At 33.4% G+C, this 22,075-nt stretch overlaps 1 protein-coding gene across 5 annotated transcripts in view; it reads left to right on the forward strand.

Moving 5' to 3' along the window:
• LOC143251884 (stAR-related lipid transfer protein 13-like) overlaps positions 1–22,075 on the forward strand; it is a 125,063-nt gene that overhangs the window by 71,088 nt on the left and 31,900 nt on the right. For 3 of the 5 annotated variants that reach the window (XM_076503212.1, XM_076503215.1, XM_076503210.1), the window contains one exon: positions 19,573–19,644. In XM_076503212.1, coding sequence (XP_076359327.1) covers positions 19,635–19,644 — 10 coding nt within the window. In that variant the 5' untranslated portion in view covers positions 19,573–19,634. Of the gene's footprint in view, positions 1–12,237; positions 12,385–18,918; positions 19,245–19,572; positions 19,645–22,075 lie in introns of those variants that run through there. The other 2 variants (XM_076503213.1, XM_076503211.1) reach the window with 2 other exon arrangements.

Below are 22,075 nucleotides of genomic sequence, written 5' to 3' on the forward strand. Positions count from 1 at the left end.
TGTTTAATAAATACATTACAACTAACCATACTTATCTAATACATTACAACAAATAATGTTTAATAAATACATTACAACTAATCATGTTTAATAAATACATTACAACTAATCATGTTTAATAAATACATTACACCTAATCATGCTTAATAAATACATTACAACTAACCATACTTATCTAATACATTACAACAAATAATGTTTAATAAATACATTACAACTAATCATGTTTAATAAATACATTACAACTAATCATGTTTAATAAATACATTACAACTAACCATACTTATCTAATACATTACAACAAATAATGTTTAATAAATACATTACAACTAACCATACTTATCTAATACATTACAACAAATAATGTTTAATAAATACATTACAACTAATCATGTTTAATAAATACATTACAACTAACCATACTTATCTAATACATTACAACAAATAATGTTTAATAAATACATTACAACTAATCATGTTTAATAAATACATTACAACTAATTATGTTTAATAAATACATTACAACTAACCATACTTATCTAATACATTACAATAAATAATGTTTAATAAATACATTACAACTAACCATACTTATCTAATACATTACAATAAATAATGTTTAATAAATACATTACAACTAACCATACTTATCTAATACATTACAACTAACCATATTTATCTAATACATTACAACAAATAATGTTTAATAAATACATTACAACTAACCATACTTATCTAATACATTACAACAAATAACGTTTAATAAATACATTACAACTAATTATGTTTAATAAATACATTACAACTAACCATACTTATCTAATACATTACAACTAATCATGTTTAATAAATACATTACAACTAATCATGTTTAATAAATTCATTACAACTATTTATGTTTAATAAATACATTACAACTAATTATGTTTAATAAATACATTACACCTAATCATGCTTAATAAATACATTACAACTAACCAACTTATCTAATACATTACAACAAATAATGTTTAATAAATACATTACAAATAATCATGTTTAATAAACACATTACAACTAATCATGTTTAATAAATACATTACAACTAACCATACTTATCTAATACATTACAACAAATAATGTTTAATAAATACATTACAACTAATCATGTTTAATAAATACATTACAACTAATCATGTTTAATAAATACATTACAACTAACCATACTTATCTAATACATTACAACAAATAATGTTTAATAAATACATTACAACTAACCATACTTATCTAATACATTACAACAAATAATGTTTAATAAATACATTACAACTAATCATGTTTAATAAATACATTACAACTAATCATGTTTAATAAATACATTACAACTAATCATGTTTAATAAATACATTACAACTAATTATGTTTAATAAATACATTACAACTAACCATACTTATCTAATACATTACAACAAATAATGTTTAATAAATACATTACAACTAATCATGTTTAATAAATACATTACAACTAACCATACTTATCTAATACATTACAACAAATAATGTTTAATAAATACATTACAACTAATTATGTTTAATAAATACATTACAACTAACGATACTTATCTAATACATTACAACAAATAATCTTTAATAAATACATTACAACTAATCATGTTTAATAAATACATTTCAACTAACCATACTTATCTAATACATTACAACAAATAATCTTTAATAAATACATTACAACTAATCATGTTTAATAAATACATTTCAACTAACCATACTTATCTAATACATTACAACAAATAATGTTTAATAAATACATTACAACTGACCATACTTATCTAATACATTACAACAAATAATGTTTAATAAATACATTACAACTAATCATGTTTAATAAATACATTACAACTAACCATTTTTATCTAATACATTACAACAAATAATGTTTAATAAATACATTACAACTAACCATTCTTATCTAATACATTACAACAAATAATGTTTAATAAATACATTACAACAAATAATGTTTAATAAATACATTACAACAAATAATGTTTAATAAATACATTACAACTAATTATGTTTAATAAATACATTACAACTAACCATACTTATCTAATACATTACAACAAATAATGTTTAATAAATACATTACAACTAATTATGTTTAATAAATACATTTTAACTAACCATACTTATGTAATACATTACAATAAATAATGTTTAATAAATACATTACAACTAACCATACTTATCTAATACATTACAACTAACCATATTTATCTAATACATTACAACAAATAATGTTTTAATAAATACATTACAACTAACCATACTTATCTAATACATTACAACAAATAATGTTTAATAAATACATTACAACTAACCATACTTATCTAATACATTACAACCAATAATGTTTAATAAATACATTACAACTAACCATACTTATCTGATACATTACAACAAATAATGTTTAATAAATACATTACAACTAATTATGTTTAATAAATACATTACAACTAACCATACTTATCTAATACATTACAACTAATCATGTTTAATAAATACATTACAAGTAATCATGTTTATCAAATCCAGTACAACTAACCGTGTTTATCGAATCCATTTAAAACAGATCAACTGGAGCTGTTAACAGATTTGTGTAAAACAGATGTTTGACTTTATGTGTGGTATTATAGTAACACTCGTGTATGGCTCGTTTTCGCTTCATTTACGTGAACAATATAGATTCTTTATATAACGTGACACACCTAATTGTATTGAATATGTAGAGAATTAAAGTGTAATGGACAATTTATGTGTACATTGTTAAAGAGTGCTTAAACTCTAACATTATTGGTTCGATATAACTTACATATCATGACTATTGACGTCATGATGTTTGTTCATTTGTTGTTGAATTTTCTCGTAAATCTACTGAAGAACTATCTTCACTAGCTACCACTATTTGGTTAATGATAGACCAGCTTTACTAACTCTGCTTAGGCCCATCATACCAAATTCATAACTATTTGTATTCGTTACAGTTTACATACTAGTAACTTCTGGTATATTAAGTGTAACTTCACAATGTTTGGATGACTTTTAGTAAACATTACAAGGCTTTCACACACACAAAATCAGATTTTTTAATGAAGTCTTTTTTTAATCAATATTTGTTTGTAAAATTGTCAATTATTTTATAACTAGTATGAGACTAAAGTGACTTTCATTCTGAGAATAAAAATGCTTTTCTTTGTCTCAGAAATCTGGTATTTCACTTTATTACTAGAGCCACTCTAATAGATTTGCTAAATATATTAATATCTCCACAAATCGTGGAGATGGGAAGTTTTTATTTTATATTTAGCTTGTCTATATCTCAAATTCGAGTTTCTAATTGGTTAGATACTTGTATATGTTGTATGGGACGAAATAAAAACTGAGCAACGAGACAATTGGACGTGTCACGTGACACAAGAAAAACGATCATTCGAATTTTTTCTTTACATTTTCTTTTAAAATTAAGAAATTAAAACATGTATAATTTTAACACTTAAATTATAAATTACGTTAGATGTTAATCTAATTGACGTAAAACTTTAGAAAATAACTCTCCAAACGTCATAACACGTGCACTTTAACCTTGACTGTAACATTTCCTACTTAACCTGTTCAGTGCTGCAGACGAGATAACTCGTCCAAGCCGATCGGTAACACAGTAACACAGACGAGTTAATTCGTTCTCAATAATACTTAACTTCAACGCTAGATATCAGCACCATACATGCATTTGACCTACTTACAAATTGTTTCACTTTCGATCCAAAATGGCGTCACGAAAAAAAGTTACAAAATGAAGAAGCATTAGAGTTGTATTGTAGCAGTTGAAATACTTGGCAATCAGCAGGTTAAGGGTGAAGAAACGAGGCCAGCATGACCAGTTGGTTAGGATGCTCGACTCGTAAAGAAGGTCATGGGGTCGAATCACAGCTCTACCAACATACTCATTCTCTAACCGTAGGGACATTATAATTTAACAGTCCATCCCACTGTTTGCTGGTAAAAGAGTAGTCCAAGAGTTGGCGGTAGGTGGCAATAACTAGCTTCCCTCCCTCTACTCTTTAACTGCTGAGTTATGGACAGTTTGTGTTGATAGCGAAATTCAAAACAAACCAAACAGACTGGAAAGATGAGCACGTTCGGCGACGGGTTTTGATCCCTCGACCTGCAAACTACTATTCGAACACTATAACAACCACATCATTTCGGGCTGACGAAAATTCTTACAGTTATTTGAATATTCGTTTTTCGAGTTTACTTATTCCAATGTTTATTTATACATAAATGCATTTTAAAAAGACTTTTTTTTGCAGCTTAGCGAGAGAGAGAGTTGGCCTGTTATCTGTTGTTAGCTTTCAAAAACCGTTTAAGAAACTTAGTGCATGATACAAAATGGTTTTGGCTTCAGTATGGATTTACATGATGATCTGACGTGTGTTAAGTCAGATCAGTGAGATGTGAACCATTCCTGTAACATTGTTAAACAATGTAATAAAATAGCACAAAAATGGTTCAACATTTAGTCTTACACAAATACGACTATACCATTCAAACGTATTAACGGCTATAAATTAGTGGACTAACAACCCTAAAATCTTAGGTTCGATTCTCCATGATAGACAGAGCTCAGATAGCCGATAAATACTTTTTTTGCTAAAACAAACCACACCGTATACAAAGGTGGTGTGTGTTTCTGGTATAACGTTTTCTATATGGTGCTATAAGAAACAGATGAATATTTTTGGTGTAACGTTTTCTATACAGATTTATCAAAACTAATGTGTTTTTGATTTAATGTTTTCAGTGAAGTTTCCAAAGAGAGCAACAGAGTTTTTTTGGGATGCATGGTAAGAGCTACATAAATGTGAAATCGCTTCGAGAGACAAGTAAAGCTTAGTGGTAATTGTACCCGGACGGCGAATCTGAGGATTCATGGCTCGCGTCCCACTATAGTAAAAAAAAAAAAAAGCACACGACACTTTGGGGAGATAAAAATAACAGTCATATTCGTGTGTTTTTTCTTTTAGCAAAGCCACAAAGGCTATCTGCTCAGCCCACCGAGGGGAATCGAACCCCTGATTTTAGCGTTGTAAATCCGGAGACATACCGCTGTACTAGCGGGGGGCAGTCATATTCGACAGTACAGTCAGGAAAGAATAGCTCAAGAGTTGTATTAGTTTGTTCGTTTTGAAGCAGATCTATATTGGTTTTCCTCTATGTCCTCCGCAGAGAACAATTCTGGATGTTGGTGTCATGAGACCGTAAAGTTACCGCTGGCTTCACATGAAGGCCCAGCATGGCCAGGTGGTTAGGGCGCTTGACTCGCAATCTGAGGGTCACGAGTTCACATCTTCGTTACACCAAATATTCTTGCCCTTTCATCCGTGGGGGCGTTATAATGTAAAGGTCAATCTCACTATTCGTTGTTAAAAGAGTAGCCCAAAAGTTGGCGGTGGGTGGTGATGACTAACTGCCTTCCCTCTATTCTTACACTGTTATGTTAGGGACTGTTAGCACAGATAGCCCTTGTGTAGCTTTGCGCGAAATAAAAACCAAAAAAACCAACAAATCATGGTACATGTGTTTATTGTGTGTGTGTGTGAGTCATTAGATGGTACATGTGTTTATTGGTGTGTGTGTGTGAGTCATTAGATGGTACATGTGTTTATTGGTGTGTGTGTGTGAGTCATTAGATGGTACATGTGTTTATTGGTGTGTGTGTGTGAGTCATTATATGGTACATGTGTTTATTGGTGTGTCTGTGTGAGTCATTAGATGGTACATGTGTTTATCGGTGTGTCTGTGTGAGTCATTAGATGGTACATGTGTTTATCGGTGTGTCTGTGTGAGTCATTAGATGGTACATGTGTTTGTTGGTGTGTCCGTGTGAGTCATTAGATGGTACATGTATTTATTGGTGTGTGTGTGTGAGTCATTAGATGGCACATGTGTTTATTGGTGTGGTGTGTGTGAGTCATTAGACGGTACATGTGTTTATTGTGTGTGTGTGTGAGTCATTAGATGGTACATGTGTTTATTGGTGTGTGTGTGTGTGAGAGTCATTAGATGGTACATGTGTTTATTGGTGTGTGTGTGTGTGTCATTAGATGGTACATGTGTTTATTGGTGTGTCCGTGTGAGTCATTAGATGGTACATGTATTTATTGGTGTGTGTGTGTGAGTCATTAGATGGTACATGTGTTTATTTGTGTGTGTGAGTCATTAGATGGTACATGTGTTTATTGGTGTGTGTGTGTGTGAGTCATTAGATGGTACATGTGTTTATTGGTGTGTCTGTGTGAGTCATTAGATGGTACATATGTTTATTGGTGTGTGTGTGTGAGTCATTAGATGGTACATGTGTTTATTGGTGTGTATGTGAGTCATTGTATGTTATTTTGAATTTGCACGTTAAATATTGTGTTAAACAGTTTCAGAACTGTCGGTTTCCATTAGGTTGAACTGTAACTTTCACACAGACACATTTGCTACTTCAATAGCCCTGGGGCACGTTCCCCCGATAAACACTGCCAAAAACAAAAGACATAATTCAGTTTTGTATCATACACTTAAACGATCCCCCGAATCAATTGTGTACTGTTGTGGTAGTGATATTAAGTATGCTTAAGTTGAAAGACTGGTATTTCTAAAAATGTCTGAAACTCAACAACTCTCTTATGTATCTAGAGCTAATTTAACAAACAAACAAAGAAACATTCCTAAAACGGGCTTTTCTGTTTATTTAGACGGGGTATGCCACACTGACGTCACGAAGAAATGATTAGAGAAAAGAACTGCAGAGTTCAAAATCTTTAATGAAAGATCTGTTACTATTGGCTAGAAGGTGATATCACGTGACACTTCATAACATTAGTTGGGTTAAAGGTCACGACTCTGCATCTTGTTTGTGGTGTAAATGACGTTTAAATAATAAAATATAAACTTTATGTTCGTTCAACGATTCAAATAAATCCATGTTTGTAATAGTGTATAGTCCTTACCAATAGATGGCGGTAGTATATAATTTATTTACTGGTTGTATAATGATTAAAAAAAACAGTTTAAATTCTTGTAGTGCAGGAAAAATGCGTCAAGGTTTCAGTGTCATGTTGCACAAGTAACTCATTTTTTTACAGATTAATGTTTAATTACAGACTGAGCCAGTTGTAGCCTAGTTGTTAACGTTCTTGTTCTGGTAGTCTGGGATATCATGGTTCGCGTCCTGTTGCCCCAAAAAAGTACGCTTCACACTTTGGAGCCGTCAGTGTGTTAAAAGAATGAAAGCAAAGTAAACTATTCGCTCCCCCCCCGCCCGAGTGGCTGAGAGGTAAGTCTGAAGGCTTACAACGCTAAAAACTGAGTTTCGATACTCCTGGTAGCCAGAACTCAGATAGACCTTTGTGTAGCTTTCAAGTGAACGACAAACAAACAAAAATCCACTACTCTATCAGAAATTACATGTTCTGAAACATACTGTCACCTAAACGCTTTAAATGTGGGATGGAGAACGAATTACTTGGGGCAAGATAAAATGCCACAAAATATATTGGATATTTATATAACATATGTTGAGCCCCGGCATGGCCAGGTGGTTAAGGCGTTCTTTTCGTAATCCGAGGGTCGAGGGTTTGAATCCCCGTTACACCAAACATGTACAACCTTTCAGTTGCGGGTACGTTATAATGTGACGGTTAATTCTACTATTTGTTGGTAAAAGAGTAGTCCAAGAGTTGGCGGTGGGTGGTGATTACTAGTTGCCTTCCCTCTAGTCTTACACTGCTAAATTAGAGGCAGCTAGCGCAGATAGCCCTCGAGTAGCTTTGTACGAGATTCAAAAAACAAATAAATATACGTGGTCATGAAAAGTGTCGTATTACAACTTTTTCTATCTGTCCTTTTCTAAAGTCGGCTTATAGCTCTAAAAATTGGGTTTGGATACACGCAGTGACAAGACCAATAAAATCTTTCTGCTTTACGACAAACAAAGAAAACTGAAGATGTGCACTGAGAAAGGAGTCCACAGTTAATTCTAACAAAAAAACTGACTACAAGTCATCCATTTTGAATAATTATTTGTATTACTTCCTACGAAAGGTTAAAGACTAGAGGGATTGACCGTCACGTTATAAAGCCCCACGGCTGAAAGGGCGAGCATTTTTGGCATGTATATAATGTTATCATGTATGTAATATTATCATGTATGTAATACTACCATGTATAGAATATTATCATGTATATATTTCTTGTTGTTTATTTCACACACACACACACACACACAGGAAATCCTGTTTTTTTTTTTTATGTTATCCCATGAAAAGAAACAATATTGTTCTAAAACGTTTCTTATATTGACAGGTGGATGTTGACATAAATGTGAAGTTATGGGAATTGTAAAAACAATAATAATAATTTTCCTGGATGAATATCTGGAAGATATTTATTGTTGTGTACATTTTTGTTTTCTATTATTAATTGTTTAAGAGATACAGAGAGTGACAAAAAGACAGACATTTGGCTATTATAAATAGTTTAATCTGACACAGAATTGTAAAAACAATTGCTATAATTTCAAGAGTTTCTGGATAAACTTTTCTGATTATATTTTTGCCACGTGCTCTTCAGCCTACGTAAGCTGTGACGTAGTTGCAAATCCAAGAATTTTATGAAGAGCTGTGGCCATTGTGTCGCGATCTTTCACTTAGAAGCTCTCTGGAAAACATATTTTATTGATGCAGACACGTTTCAAACCAGAGAACGTCTAAGGTTTCGTAGGAAGCCTGCGAAGAATGTTTTGACTCGCACGAGATCCGGAATAGATTAAACCACTCACTGTGCAAGTGTGACGTTACTTTCGATTCCAGTTTGTCCCGTTTATAACATCACGTGAAACATTACATTAAATTTGAAATTTTCCTGTTAACAGTAACACGTGAGATATCTGATCCCCACTGTCTTTGTGTGTGTGTTTTTCTTATAACAAAGTCACTCCGGGCTAATCGCTATGTAAATACTTAGACTTATCACTGTCCCACCAGGGGGAACCTGTCCTTGTGACAGCATAAGACCAAACTTTTATTTTCGAAGAGTTTCTAACTTTTATCGAGAGTTAATATGTTATTTTCTCAACGTATTATCTGAATGATTATAATGCATGATAATCTAAATTCCATATTTATATAATTCCATAATTATATATTGGTACGTACACAATAAGTTTATCTCCAGAAAAATGCATCTCTTCAGGTGCAGTTGTTCTGGCACATTTATTGTTTCAAATCGACGAGTAAACAAATTGTAGCTTGGTTACCCTCTCACCACATCTTACAAGCTGTTGCTAAGGTGGATTCTATAGGATGATGAAGTCATCGTAAGGTTTAATTTGCTCATATCTTCTAAGAAGACTTTATTATTTATTAAATCTATTGTCTTGCTTCTATAAGTAAAACTATTGTAACACTGCCTTGGTAACACAAAAGGCCTATAGTAAGCCCCTAAAAGTGGGCTGTCTAATGAGTCCTATTATAATGTTCCCCACGAAGACTGGAAAAAAAAGAACGTGTTTATGTATATATGTTCGTGTTCAGTTTGTGTATGAATATTTATTTATTTATGTCTGTATTATATGCATACACAATTTTACTGTACCATGTTCAATAATGTGAATTTAATATTATCCTTTTAACACTTTGCAAAGAAGACATAACTCTTGAAAAGTATTCACTCTGTTAGCGTTATTTCTTGCGCTCGGTAAAATGACAAGGAATGGTGTCATCCAATAATAAAAATTTTCGCGGTTATATAACGAATTTAATCGCTATATTGTGCTGGATTCACCCATTGTACAAAAAACCAAGCATTTTTGCCAGTACTTTACTGAAGTCAATCAATCTACTTTGCTTAAAAGCAAACGCAGTGCATTTTTTTATTATCGAAATAACACATGGAGCAACAAAAGATAAAAGGCTCACTAGACAATCATATTACATCTACGCTATGAACCAAAGTATTGGGTTAACTATTCATAACTATTTTTAGGAAAATCACTATTAAGTCATTTTGATGGGCTTCTGATGATTGTAATTCTGAGTTTTGAAATCTACTCGTCGTCATACGAACTAGCTTATCATGATATCGGCCATCTTATAATTATGTATTTTGACATAGAATGGCTCAACGTTTCAACAAAACAGTTCATTAAAACAGAGAAATTAAATTGACGTGTTACACCTGGTGGTATTTTTGTTTACTAGCTCACTTTCCTTGAGTGGTTAAGATTTGTCATTGATTTGAGGTTTGATTCTTTGTTTATAAAGTTCCATGAGGCTTAACCTGGGTTTGATTCTTTATTTACAGGTTTCATCAGACTTAATTTGGGTGTAATTTAATCCTTTGTTTATAAGGTTTCATGAGGCTTAACCTGGGTTTGATTCTTTATTTACAGGTTTCATCAGACTTAATTTGGGTGTAATTTAATCCTTTGTTTGTAAAGTCTCATGAGGTTTAACCTGGGTTTGATTCTTTATTTACAGGTTTCATCAGACTTAATTTGGGTGTAATTTAATCCTTTGTTTATAAGGTTTCGTGAAGCTTAACTTGGGTTTGATTCTTTATTTGCTGGTTTCATCAGACTTAATTTGGGTGTAATTTAATCCGTTGTTTATAAGGTTCCACGTTCTTATGTGAATAATCCTTATATTATCGTCAGCGAAACGCTTTAGGGCTATCATTTTGTCTCCGTTTTTTTTATCTCCTTTAAAGTTACTTAAAAATCAAAACCTTTTCTTGGGCAGTTGAAACACCAAGCAGTAATTTATGAAATAAATTTCGGTTCGTTTCACGTGTGTGCACCACGCTTCACGTACAGACAAGTTGGTTGGTTGTTGTTAAGCAGAAGGCTACATAGGGGACTATTTGAGTTGTTTTGAATTGTGCGTCAGTTCTTGTAATTTTGAGGTTAGGAAATCGTTTAATTACAATCTTGGTAAATACATAGCATGGGCATTCTCCAAATATGTAACATCAGCCAGCTCATTCATCAAAGACTCTTTTAATTTCAAGTCTAATCTAAATCAACTTAATCATAAAGCCTTAATGGCCAGTTTCGATGTTATATCCCTCTTTACAGAAGTTCCAACCACTGAAGCCTGCAAGCTAGCCTTAGAATTCTATATCCGAGATCCTAACCCATCTATAGACATTCCCAGTAACCAATTAGCAACCCTCATAGAATTCACCACGATGAAGACAAACTTCATGTTCAACAACCAAAACTATATACAAACAAATGGCCTAAACATGGGCAACCCAGTATCACCAGTTCTAGCCAATATTTTTATGACACAAGTTGAAACACAAGCAAGTAACACAGCATTACATCCACCACTATACTGGTACAGATATGTAGATGACACGGTTGCGGAATTCAAATCTACAGAACACATACTTAATTTTTTCAATCACATTAACTCTATACATCCCAACATTAACTTCACATATCACTATTTGAGTTGTGTCCCACTGTGGGAAAGTCAGCCCAAGATTTAATGTTTTACATCATGCAGAGCACCTTTGTTCTGTATATATGCACAAACAATGATACATGAAAATTGTAATAGACATTAGGGAAATAGTGTTCTACTTGTTATAACTGAACTGTTTAATAGCTTCATCTCAGCCATTAAAATACTGAACACAAACTTACGGTGAACTCTGTTTTAATGTATTAATCATGTCAACCAATCGTGAACTTATGGTGAATTCTGTTAATATGTATTAATCATGTTAAATGATGGTGAACTCTGTTAATAAAATCGCTAAGGTTTCATCATAAAGGAATCCTGAATTTGAATTTATTTCTTTCTTTGTTAACATGTTTGCACACGATTTCTCTCTTTTCATTTTTTCTCTTACTATCCATAGCCCTCAAGCTTGATCAAATTTATCCAGGAAAACATCGCCATGTTTCTCTATTCACGCTCAGTTTAAATAAATATTCTTTACTACCTTCTAAATGCTTGTCTAGTTCTTCTTTACAGAGGTTGTTTGACTTGTCTGCTTTCAACTTCACATCTTTGCCGCCTTTATGGCTTCATGAGTTTGTTTCTCTTCAGCAACGTTTGATTTAGTCATCTTGAAATGTGAATTATTTAATTTTCTTTTACTTTAGAGCTCTATGAACAGTATATATTGGAAACATCTTCTTTGAACGTTGTTTATACACGAAATATGTTACTGGTGAAACATCTTCTTTGATCTTGTAGACTTCTAAGTTTGTACCTGAGCTCGAACAATGTGGTGTCAGAAGGTCAAGGATTTCATTTTTATCATGTAAGTAATTTTGTGGCTCGGTTTGACTGTTTGATGCGTTATAAGTGTTATGGAACTTGAAAACTTTTATGAGTTATCTTCTAGTACAATTCTATTTCGTATAGAGCAACAGAGAAACGTGGATGGTAGTAACTTCTTTTTTTAGCGGAGCATTATTTTAAATTTAAAATGTGTGATATTTCATCATAATACACTGATAATAATCTAAACAAATGATCTGTGAAACTATGTTTCATAGAGCCCCAGGGTTCCGCAGACGGTCACCAGGTTTATTTGTTTTTCACAAAGAGTAACAGATAATGTTGTATTTTAGTTTTTCAATTATTCAGTATTAACCTATCAGGGTTTAAATGTATTTTATTAATCATGTGTCAGTTGATGTTCAGTCTTATCCAAACAATTTACAATTTTACTTCTAAAGAATATTGTTCAAACGTCCATATCAACAAACTTCATTATATATCTTACCCCCCAATCATAATTCTTCATTAATGATATGGTTACGAACTGGGTCACTAGGCTGCACTTTTAAGGGTTGGCCAAACGTTTGGTGGAAGCAACAATTTTGAGCTTCTTCGCATCTACAAACAGTTGTCTCGGATTTTTATAATTTAATATTAAGAATACAATTAAATAATACCATTGTTTTTATTATAAAGAAAGATTAAAAATACTGATTTTCTTTTAAAAAAACGTAAACTCTGACAGAATAACGTGTTTTTAATTTTGAAATTTTAAAAGCATATTCTTTGTTTTTCACTTGTACCATTTCGATAAGTTTATGTTTTTGTCACAAGGTTTTGAAATATGTGGTCGTATGAAGCTCATGCAAAGCTATACGAGGGCTATCTGCGTTAGCCGTTCCCAATTAAACAGTGAAAAGTTAGAGGGAAGTCAACTAGTTATCACAATTCTTGGGATACTTTTTTACCGATGAATAGTTGGATTGAGAGTCACCTTATAATTCCCCTTCGGCTGAAAGAGCGAACATGTGTGGTGTGACAGAGATTCGAACCCTTGGCCCTCAGATTGCTATCAAGCGCCCTAAATGTCTTGCCTTTAGTCATTTTTCTTAAATTAGAACAAAGGAAAATGACACACGTGTCACTTCAGTATAAAATGACAGTTACAGGGCAAGCTACCAAACGTATTAAATAATATACATTTCTCTGCGGTAACCTGGAGTGAAACTGACACCGTGTAAACTAAATTAAATACTACAATAACATTGAAACAACGTACGTTTAATACGAACTGGCTAGAAACACATGTTATTTAATGGTTTAGTGCACAGCAAACAAAACTTACGGCAATAAATGCCATCACTAAAATATCTTTTTTTTTTTTTTGCGAACTGTACGTTTTACAAATTTGAGGCATTAGAATCGTAATTTAACATGGGGTTTTTAGAACCCTATAACTCTGCACATCATTAGAAATTAGTCAAACAAGACTTGTTTATCTCATAAAACAGGATCACTGAAGATCTCTGTTAAACCTTTAACACTTCATCGTTTAATTAAATAAACTGCTGTATAATTTAACAACGAGAGAAAGAGCGCTTCCTTAGTAAGGTCGTTAAGAATGGGTAAGGCTTAACATTTTAATGTAGAATATAAGATATCATTACAAGATTAATTAATATACTCGGGAAATCAAGGTTGTTTGTAATACACACCATTTTGTCAACTGGTGGGTCAGCGGTAAGTTTACGGTATTGCATCGCTAAATTCCTGGGTTCGAGTCTGTGCGGTAAACAGAGTGCAGAAGTGCATTGTATTACTTTGTGCTGAAACTACGTTAGTTACCCCACGGCGCTTGGTTAACCTCAGATCGTTGTTTGTAGTATATTTATATCAGAATTGTTTCGTATCTAACCAAAAAGCTTGGCATGACCTCGTGATTATGGCACTCAACTCGTAATGTGTGGGTCGCGGGTTTGAATCCCGTCACAAAACACCTTAGCCCTTTCAGTCTTTGGATAACACTTGTGTAGAAAACAAACAAACAAATAAATTAACTAAACTGGAACATTGTTTTTCTGAATGTAACCAAGTGACAAGTGTGTATGTATGTATACATAATATATACACGTTTTAACGTTACGTACTTGTTTTACCACCATGTTGAATAATTTAGTGTGACAACGGTCAGTTCTAAGAATTGGGTGAAATCAAGGTATTTTTAAAACCTAATTTTCACAGTGAACTCCAGTGTTGGACTTGAATGAATTATATTAGTTTTTGTTTTTATTAAAATGTGTGTGTGTGCTGTTAGTAATCCCGTAATGAATGATTCACTCACCAGGCGTTTGTTGCTTAAATAGTATCTTCCGGTGGGTTAACGGTAAGTTTAGGAGTTACAATGCTAAAATCCGGGGTTCGATTCTCTGAAGTGAACAGAGTAGATAGCCTATTGTAGCCATGCTCTAAAACAAACAAACAAGCAAGCTTAAATAATTTAAAAAATTTGTTTAAAAGCCTCACCGGCCCAATGTTTAAAACATACAAGTGATTCTGTGACTCAAACAGCATTCGTTCATGACCACTACTAAGTTAGAAAAACACTGGAGATAAACGTTTCATGGCTATCGTTTCGTGTTTAAACGTGCAACCTACATTTAATTAGTTTTTTATAATCAAGCGTCAGACCCTTCGTGTATCCTAACGTTAGTTGTGAATGGACTTTGTTGTGGCTGTGGCTGATAGTACAATACGGTAGAAAATGTCTTAAAGTTTCTGTTTAGTATCATTCTATTGTTTTTATTTGTTTTTGAATTTCGCACAAAGCTACACGAGGGCTATCTGTGCTAGCCGTCCCTAGTTTAGCAGTGTAAGACTAGAGGTAATACAACTAGTCATCACCACCCAACTCTTGGGCTACTCTTTTATCAACGAATGTGACTGACCGTCACATTATAACGCCCCCACGGCTGGGAGGGCGAGCATGTTTGGCGCGACGCGGATGCGAACCCGCGACCCTCAGATTACGAGTTGAACGCCTTAACCCACCGGACCATGCCGGGCCAGTATCATTCTAACTTAACATTAGGTCCAAAGTTTCGTTTCTTTCTCGTGGGGACAGACCCCATAGTTACGGTAAATCGGCAAATTAATAGACTAAATAAGTTTAAACCTCAAAATCAAAACAATAGAAGCACAGTTTGCTCTTGTGATGGAAGTTTGGCGTGCCCCGTTAGAGTTTCCTCGTACTTTAAACTGTAGATGCGTTATAAGGATGATAGTCAGTCTTTTATCGTGGATGGCGAATATTGAGATGCTACTGACCTGTTGTTTTCCGTGTACTCAGAAGTTTAAAATATGAGATGGCGCATATGGTCCTGTAATAGTTTTGTCATGAATATACATTATTAAAAAAACAGTAACATATATACATACATGAGTGTGTTTTTAACACATCCTGCCGCACATAGTGTATCAGTGATTAACTGTTGCTTATAAAAGAAAACCTTATTACGAAAACAACAACAAAATGAAACCAAAATTGGTTTATAAAAATTTATTATAAGTTACTTGACACAATTTTCCAGGTGCTCAAATTGATTCGGAATACGAAGTTCATAAATATGTATTTAATTTTTATATTCGTGATACAAATACTAGCGGTCTGTATATCTTTATCCCGTATTATTATTATTATTTGGTTCAGTCTGTATTTGAAATTACTGTATCTTAAAAACTGTACCTTAGGCCCATTTCTGTTTGTCTGTCCTTCTTAACCTCATGGTAGGTTTTTTTTGTTCATTATTAATGATGACAGAAGTTTATTGTTAAGTTTATAGTTGGAAAAGAAAGTAAACAAATAGACTAATATTAGTGAATATAAGCAAGAAAGTACACTATGATTATCGGTCTGTACTCATCACGGGTATCTAATCCCGATTTTTAGCGTTATAAGCCCTCAGTCTTACCGCTTAGCTATCACAGGCATATATGTGTATCGAAAAATAAAACTATTTAAATATGTACAAATTAATTAGCAAACGTAGAAAGCAATTAACACTTAAGTGTGTGAGGTATTTAACATAATTACAGGATAATTTACAGAGGTTTAACTTATTTAATATACGCATCAAACATTTATTTTTTAATTTCACTGAGGGTGTATTTCTCAGTTCAGTTGGGAAGAAGGATGTTTATCGATCGAGCTTCAATACGGTTCGTGAGAGAAAGCAGCCCGTGGATACTGCTCCTAACATTGGTCGTCACGTGCACAGTACACGTGTCGCAACATCACAACAAGTTAATTTTAAGGCAATAACATTCGAAGTGAATCGACTTTTATTTTTTTCATACAGAGGTTACTTTTAATGTTGTGTATGATTAAGGTGAAAACTTTACTCTGAAGTGTTATGGATTTCTTTTTATTTTGAAGCTTTCTACTTCAGTATCACACAGAGGCGTAAAGCACAAGTTGATAAAAGGGAACAAACAGCCCCTATGGAAGTAAACAAACAAAAGTGGCATAGGCATTTTGAGGGTCTGATACTTAAAAATATTCTATACCTTCTAAAATATTCTATACATATAGTTGTGCAGTATAGGGGGCGCTATAGTATGTTCCATATTGTTATAAGTGATATTCTCCCATCTTTGTTTTGAATTTCGCTCAAAGCTACACGAGGGTTATCTGTGCTAGCCGTCCGTAAATTAGTAGTGTAAGACTAAGGGGAACTTAGCTAGTCATCACCACCCATCATTAACCTTACTGCATTGGTAAACAGCAAATTACAACAAGTCCCAGAAACATGGGAAACAATACAAATTGTTTAAGTTTAAGAAATATATCAAAATTAAGCCTACTCAGTTACGTTTCATTAAATACGGAAAAGGAAGAAAAAAAGAATTGCACACGTGCTTTCTGGTAAAGTTTTATCTAGTCATGTGTTTTTCGTTAAGTGGTAAAAATGGCTCCATTATGGATTTTAATATCGATTTATTTTGTACGTCTATGTGTGTGTGTGTATGTATATTCACTGCTGGCCGTATTTTGCAAATTCTTGCAAAAGCAAGGTCTCTCTCAAAGTGCCATCTGGCGTAGTAAAACTGCTGTTGCTAATTTTTTGAAAGATCCTAAGGGATACGGTAGGAGAAGTTCAAGTGGTCGGCCCAAGAAAATTTCGTCGGCGTCGAGCAGGAGAATTCGACAGGTTGTCCGGCAAGATACCAGTCGATTGTCGAACCAGATTAAGGCACTTACGGACGCGGAATGCAGCTCAAGAACAATAAGAAAACGTCTACGAGAGAGAGGCTTTAAAAACCGTACATGTCTTCAAAGGTCACGTCTCCTTCCACACCATAAAACAGCTCTTTTAAACTTTGCTGAGAAGCACCAAATAGGGGATGTAGAAAGGTGGACGAAGGTTTTGTTCTCTGATAACAAAAAAATTAACCTGGATGATCCAGATGGCTTTCAACGTTACTGGCACGATAAAGATAAACCACCGGAGACATTTTCTACATGACACAGTGGAGGAGGTTCCATCATGATCTGGGGTGCTTTCTCATACCGTGGAACTATGGAGCTTTAGGTTAAACAGGGCGTCAAACAGCAGCTGGCTACATTGGCATGTTGGAGAGAGCATCCTCATTGACTGAAGGTCCTCACTTGTGTGAAAATGACTGGATCTTTCAGCAGTACAATGCTGCAATCTACAATGCCCCAGGACAAAGGACTTTTTCATGGCGATTAACGTGATTCTTTTAGGCCATCCAGCGTGTTCGCCCGAACTGAACCCCATTAAAAATGTTTGGAGTTGGATGGCGAGGGAAGTCTATAGAAATAGACATCAATTCCAAACAGTGCATGATCTTCGTGAAGCCATCTTCACCACTTGGAATAACATTCCAGCCAGTCTTCTGCAAACGCTTATATCAACCATGCCAAAGCGAATGTTTGAAGTTATTCACAATGACAGCCGTCTAACTCACTAATGAGACCTTTTGTTGGACATTTCCTAACCTGTTTAGTACTTCTTTTTGGTATGGTTTTAAACTTTTGATCAGCTAGTATTTAGGCTAATTTCATAGTGTTCACATTTTCCCTATTAAATGCTAAAAAAGTTTGTTCTTTTTATTTTCTATTTTCTTATTTTCATCTTTCGAAGCTCTTTTCAAATAAGTGGTTGAGTCTAACAACGCAAAATGCACATTTTTAAAAAAATTTATTGGCCTTAAGATTATGGCCTGCAGCGTATATTCTCATGCCTCGAAGTTGAGGCATTGTAATCTAATATCTAGGTTTAAATTTGATGTTTCATGATGTGAGACTATTAAAACTGTTTTTATGAATAATCTGACAAAGTTTTTTTGCTTAAATTCTTTTGGTTAGTTTTCACCACTTTAATGAGTGCGTCCTTTTCTTCGTCACTCCGAATGTCAAATGTATAGTTTTCATAAAAGTTTACAAGACATGATAATATTGAGAATTATAAATTTAATGTTGTAATTTGCATTGTTGACTAGATGGAGCTGTTGTTTAGTAGCTAGAGGGAGATACAGAAGTTAGTTGATGTGATGCTGAATTCATGAAGTTGGTTTTAAACGTTTTTAAAAACGTATTTAGGGTTGTGGTGTAAATTTTTCTTGCATATTCGTGTGGTGATTATAAATACAAGATTATGTTACAGATTAATGTGTGTTAAAATATAGTGAATATAATAAATTTATTTCAGAATAGAGTTTTTTCTTGTAAGTATTAACTATCGCATTTCGTGGTTCAAGTAAGTTGGTTTTTGGTTCTAATGTGGAATACAGCTAGCTTTCGAGGCCTACACGTTACAACAGTAATAACGTTAAAGGAGGTGATAAACCAATTTATCACTGTTACAGGACTAGATAGTAAGTTAATTTCGTTATATGATTCAAAAGTAAGTAAACTTGAGAACAACACTTTGTTATATTTCTTTTTACTTTTTGAAGGTTTATCATCATTTTCTGTCATTGATGCGCGTGTAACCCTAACTGTGTCATGCGTCTCCTGTTAATCGACGACACACGATTTAAAACACATGTCGATGTGTTACTACTGGGTATTAGTGTAGAGTTTGTCAGTCATTTTAGACACGTTTACTTAACATTGAGCGGTATTTATCTTATAATTTTTCATGAAAATGTGTTTTCATTAATCGAACAATTTCAGGATTCAACTAATATTATTATTTTACAGAATTGGAAGCAATAGAAGCTTGCAATTGGCTGAGAGCTGCAGGATTTCCCCAGTATTCACAGATGTATGAAGGTATGTTGGACCTAACTTGATTTTAAACATTGATGTGAGGAAATGAAAGTTGGAAGAACTCCTGTTATTTGATTTATAAATCGTTCTTGTGATTAGGGACTTAAGGACAGGAGTATCAAGACATACAGTATACAGGAATATTACAGGTTGTACAAACTAAACTAATTTCTCTCAAAGGTAGCACAGACAAGTTGTATTTAAAAATCACTTATAAAAAGATTGTAATTTAGCAAGTCTAATAGAGACGAAGTGTTTTTTTTTTGTTTTTAGTAGCAGCTAACTATTGAGAGCCTTAGATTATGTACTGAGAATACATAATGAAGGTCTCTGGAAACGACATCAGGGAACAGCGACGTAGCTAGGTTTCTATTCAGGGGTGCAGAAAATTTTAAGTGGGGGGTAAATTAAGAAGCTGCAATTGATCTGAATTTTAACAAAAATGATCAGTAAATCATATCAAATGTAATATTATTGATATAAGTTTTATTTTTTATTACAGGATACCCAATGAGTTTATTACATACAAAAGCTGAAAAATAATGTGATCAAATATACCTAGATTTTCCAGGGGGCGTGGCCTTCTTGGCTACGCCTCTGTTGGGGGTAGGGTCTAACGTCGATCCCCTATCTTTCTCCACTGGGAGACCTAAGTGTCCAGTGCCAGGTTTAGTGACCAACGTTTTTACCGATCTTCTAACTATAAGTTGACACACACACACACACACAGATATACAGACATTTGATAGTAATTACGGCCTTTTAACATAAAACGTATGAAAATAATAAATCAGACAAATAGCGGAAAGAGCTATAAAAAAAACAACAAAAAACGACCATGGTTAACATAATCGGCCCAGCACGTGATTCGCTCCTTTGCTGTTGATACTTTATAAATGATCTATATTTATTTTGTGTTAATAAAACTTTAGTTAATAAATACATGTTTAATAAGTAAGTGTAACATTAATGTTTTCGGTATTCGAGGACTGATAAATTGTGTAAACTCTATTTTTCTCTTTATCTAACTTGTATCAAAATTTAACATACAGGTTTTAGTGTTAATTAAACCATCTGTTAAGTGTGAAATTACCCAAAGTACAGGCAGTTTCACGTAAAATAACTTTAACAGACGGTTCGCACAAAATGTTTAAGAAATGTATAGTTGCTGTGGAATGAATATGAAGCGCAAACCGTGATATTAAAAATTAGAGGAATTACTGTTTTTAGTAATTTAGACCCAAACCGTACTAGGTAGCGCGCTGTGTCCACTAAAAGAAATCGAACATCAGATGTTAGCGTTGTAAGTTTGTAAGCCTATCGTTGTCTCACCTGGGAGACGTTGCTTTTGTATCAGTTAGTTTCGTTCACTCAGATCTGGTTCGTTATTAGGGTAATACTTCTAAACACTAAGTTTATTTTTAAAATTTCGTTTTGTTTTCATCAGAGTTGTTGCGAGTATTAATTTGTCTTGTGTGTATTTTCCAGTTGTTAGGACTGTTGATTATAGTTAATTGTGTATTATTCAACTGTTATGAATGTTGACTGTAGTTAAATGTCTGTTTCTTAATTGTTAACTACTTAGAGTAATTTATATGTTCCATTCACCATTATTCCCTTCAAGACCTGTTGACTTATACTGGTTATACCAAACACTCAACCACCATAGTTGCATGACATATTTTGTGTATATAGCTTTAAAGTACATAACTTTTCTAAAGTTTACTAATCGTTACACAGTTGCGTGTAAATAAATGTGTCGAAAACCTAACAGTTGTTTGATCAAAACGTCCTATTAAGTCCGTGAAATGTGCATCGCAGTCACGTTACAGGATCCGACAGCAAAGCACGTGGACGACACGTGCGAACGTTTCTTGTAAAGTGCTGCGCATAAATTATAAACTATTGAATAACCATTTTATAGTTTAAAGTGAAAAGGCACCAGATTTATTTTACTGTGTGTATTTCGTGTCTTTATAGTGTCTGAAGGTTAAACAAATCCATTTAAAACGAATTTCCTTAACGTTTAGCGTGACTGTCCTTAGCTATCTATTCCCCAGTGGCTCAATTAAGTTTGCCGAATTTTGAAGCTAAAATTCACGTTTCGATATCGGTGACAGTGATAACCACTGTGTTAATTTGTGCTCAACAACAAATCAAATACCATACTTAGCTGAAATGGTGCCTGAAACAAATGAGTTGTTTTTTTCAAACCGTTAGAGACGTACAGGATTCTCACATTACGTTTTGTTAACTTTGTTACATTATTCTTTAAACATTGTTATCGTGTTTGAAAATTCGATATTCATGCTAAACGACTCCCAGAAGGAACAGTGTGATGACTGTTTGTTTATATGGGGCAGAATTCAGGATTCCATCCCTACGGTGGTTGTGGTTAAATATGGGGTTCCATACCTTACCAGGCCCGGCATGG

The sequence above is a fragment of the Tachypleus tridentatus genome, chromosome 6, assembly GCF_004210375.1.
Source record: "Tachypleus tridentatus isolate NWPU-2018 chromosome 6, ASM421037v1, whole genome shotgun sequence".
Classification (NCBI taxonomy): domain Eukaryota; kingdom Metazoa; phylum Arthropoda; class Merostomata; order Xiphosura; family Limulidae; genus Tachypleus; species Tachypleus tridentatus.